General features: G+C 38.9%; 1 protein-coding gene across 6 annotated transcripts in view; it reads right to left on the reverse strand.

Moving 5' to 3' along the window:
* Positions 1 to 3,110, reverse strand: part of PRR13 (proline rich 13) — a 23,170-nt gene that overhangs the window by 1,799 nt on the left and 18,261 nt on the right. For all 6 annotated transcript variants that reach the window (XM_015559593.1, XM_015559590.1, XM_015559592.1 and 3 more), the window contains exon 5: positions 575 to 847. In XM_015559593.1, coding sequence (XP_015415079.1) covers positions 575 to 847 — 273 coding nt within the window. The remainder of the gene's footprint in view (positions 1 to 574; positions 848 to 3,110) is intronic.

Genomic DNA, 3,110 nt, shown 5'->3' on the forward strand with positions numbered 1-3,110 from the left:
CAGAGAGGAATAAACTGGGTCCTTGCTTGTCCTTCCTTGGGGATAGTATGTAACCAGATCTGATTATGAGCCTTTAAACAATATTGGGGTGTAGAGGAAGTAGTAACACAAAGGGATAAGAGGTTAGAGTGGAAGGTAGTATTAGGGGGCACTGGGGTCCAATGTGTCCCATTTTCAAGACTGCCTATAGATGGCAAGTCCAGCTCCTAGGAAGGAGACAGGGAAAGGGGTGTCTCCTAGTGAGGGATATAAAGAAAGGTGGGTCTATAACATGGACCCAATACATGGTGGCTGATGGTGGTCCAAAGCCAAATAAGAATACTAAACCAGCCAAAACCAGTTTGGCTCAGTGGATAGAGCGTTGACCTGCGGACTGAAAGCTCCCAGGTTCGATTCTGGTCAAGGGCATGTACCTGGGTTGTGGGTACGTCCCCAGTGGGGGTCGTGCAGGAGGCAGCTGGTCGATGTTTCTCTCTTATCGATGTTTCTAACTCTCTATCTCTCTCCCTTCCTCTCTGTAAAAAAATCAATAAAATATATTTAAAAAAAAAAAAAAAAGAATACTAAACCATACCGCACAAGAGTTGAGATGAATCAAAGCAGTCATAGCAAGAAAGAGGTTATCTGGCGTGAGTGGAAAGGAAGTACGCTGCAACAGTTCCTCAGCCTCTTTCATCAGCTTTTTTATCATTCCCCAGGATATTTCGGGGACCGTCCGGGTCCGGCGAATGCGCAACGTTCGGTTCTGCGGAGTCCCTGAGCCAGAATTCTTCGTTTCTGGAAGAGTATTGGCCCCGTGCAATGCCACGGCAGGGTTTGATCCAGCGTGCTGTAATCCACAGCAGCCCTGTGGGCGTAGAAATACATGCATATCCCTCCCCATGTTAATAATTCATTGGGTCCCATTCAGTTCTTAGTGTCCACATCTCGCCACAAGACTTGTGGTTTCTAAGATGGGGCTATTGAGGGTTAAAAATGATTATTCAGATTCAAAAAAATTAAAGGTAAGGACTGCTTTAGATAGTAGTATAGCAGGTTCCTTGAGTCCCATATTCCCTCTTTATTGTTTTACTAGCATAACCTTCAGGGTAGCATGGGCACGTTCAATGATGGCCTGCCCTTGTGGGTTGTAAGGAATTCCTATAGAATGCTGGATGAACCAAGTTCTGCAAAAAGCAGTAAAGCCCTGGCTGCTATAAGCAGGCCCATTATCTTGATTAATATAGCTACAATTGGAAACAGGTCTTATTGAATTCATGCAAAGAAACGTATTGCCACTTAGTAAGAATTGCCAAATACTGGAGGGACAGGTAGGGCTTAAAATGCAAACCCTGGAAGGATTGTCAAATTTATTTTGCCAAAAAATCATATTTCAAAGTGTATTAGACACAAACATAGGCTAGCAAACTTCAATTCCCATGGTTAATAGATGGCCTTTTAAAAAAATTTACCTGATTAATATAACATATAACAATTTCAATAATTTATAGAACTTTTGCTTCCTGGGTAAAAAAAACAGGACAGATCTTTTTCCTTTTAACAGACTAGAAAAGGATTCTCCAAAATAAGGTTTATTTTCTAATTTCATTTGTCCTTGGGTGAGGTCAGCAAATGACACTAATTGGATTCTGCTATCTGTCTCCCTGAGTATATTGATATAAGCTATTTACCTCTGGTTAGGGAGGCAAAATGCAAATCATTTACTCTTAAGTGTCCTTGGTTTAGGGAAGGTAGGATTTACTAGATAGCTCCAAATTGCTGTTTAACCATTTCAATTTCCCTATTCTACTTGTCCTGGCTTACTGGTCTGTGTTATTTATATAATTTCCTTTCAACATTTCTCTTTATAAACAGTCTACTTTCACAAACCTTTCTACAACTTCCACAAACCTTTCTTCAGAAACCTTACAAATTTCAGAAATAACCAGCTCTAGAAACCACTTTCTCCTTCAAAATGCATCGCCATGCCTCATCCTTCTATTACACCAAAAACATACCTTCTTTCCAATTAGTTAGAATTCTTAACCCTTAAAAAACTTCATTTTTAGGTGACGTATAAGTAATTAACATTCCACAGATTAGCAATACATTCACATTTTAATAGATATTTCAAATAAAAAACAACTTATTAACAGATTCAAATCCATCCTCTAGATTCTCCATACGAGGCAAATTCAGATTAATATTTCAAAATACCTCGATATTTAATAATTTTTACTGTTTAACCGAGCAAACTCCAAAGTTTTAAGTTACCAAACACTTTGGAAAACTATGTTTAGGCATATATAATTACCACTGAAAAAGCTTTATCATATACCCTTCATTTAAGTTATGTTTATTTTGCCTTAACAACTTTGAGGTTTTAAAGCCAATTATTATTAGCCAAGGCATTTTCTTGGCAAATTTTGTAACAGGGATAACTCAGTGGCTTTAATGTTAAAGTAATAATTTTTTTTTTTTCCAAAAATGGGAGTGGCCCCCAAACTGCTATTTCTGCAGCCTGCTGGAGGGTACTTCTACAGGTCTAATCATCTTAGGAAAAAGACTTGGGTGTTTAAATTATTATTTCCCATACCTTTTCTCTCTGAGTAGACTAACAACATGAAATCTTATAAGAGATCAGAACAAACAAAACAAACAAACAAACCAAAAAAAAAAAACAGAAACAAACAAACAAACCAAAAAAAAAAACCTATAGCAGAAACCGGTTTGGCTCAGTGGATGGGGCGTCGGCCTGCGGACTGAAGGGTCCCAGGTTCGATTCCGGTTAAGGGCATGTACCTGGGTTGTGGGCGCATTCCTGGTGGGAGATGTGCGGGGGGCAGCTGATCGATGTTTCTCTCTCATCGATGTTTCTGGCTCTCTCTCTCTCTCCCTTCCTCTCTGTAAAAAATCAATAAAATATATTTTTAAAAAAAGCCCTATAGTAAATAGATGAGTACTCATAAAAGGGTGGATTGGGACATTAGCCTTAGAATCTTCAAACTAAGTCCCTCAATGATAAGAAAGCAAGCAAAGAACATCAACCAGTAACCAAGTTACATTACAGATAGACAAGAACTTCTACTAAGAGTTTCTAGTGGCTGATGCCTTGAGAGGGAGAGCAAAAA

Source organism: Myotis davidii, unplaced genomic scaffold, assembly GCF_000327345.1.
Source record: "Myotis davidii unplaced genomic scaffold, ASM32734v1 scaffold233, whole genome shotgun sequence".
NCBI lineage: Eukaryota > Metazoa > Chordata > Mammalia > Chiroptera > Vespertilionidae > Myotis > Myotis davidii.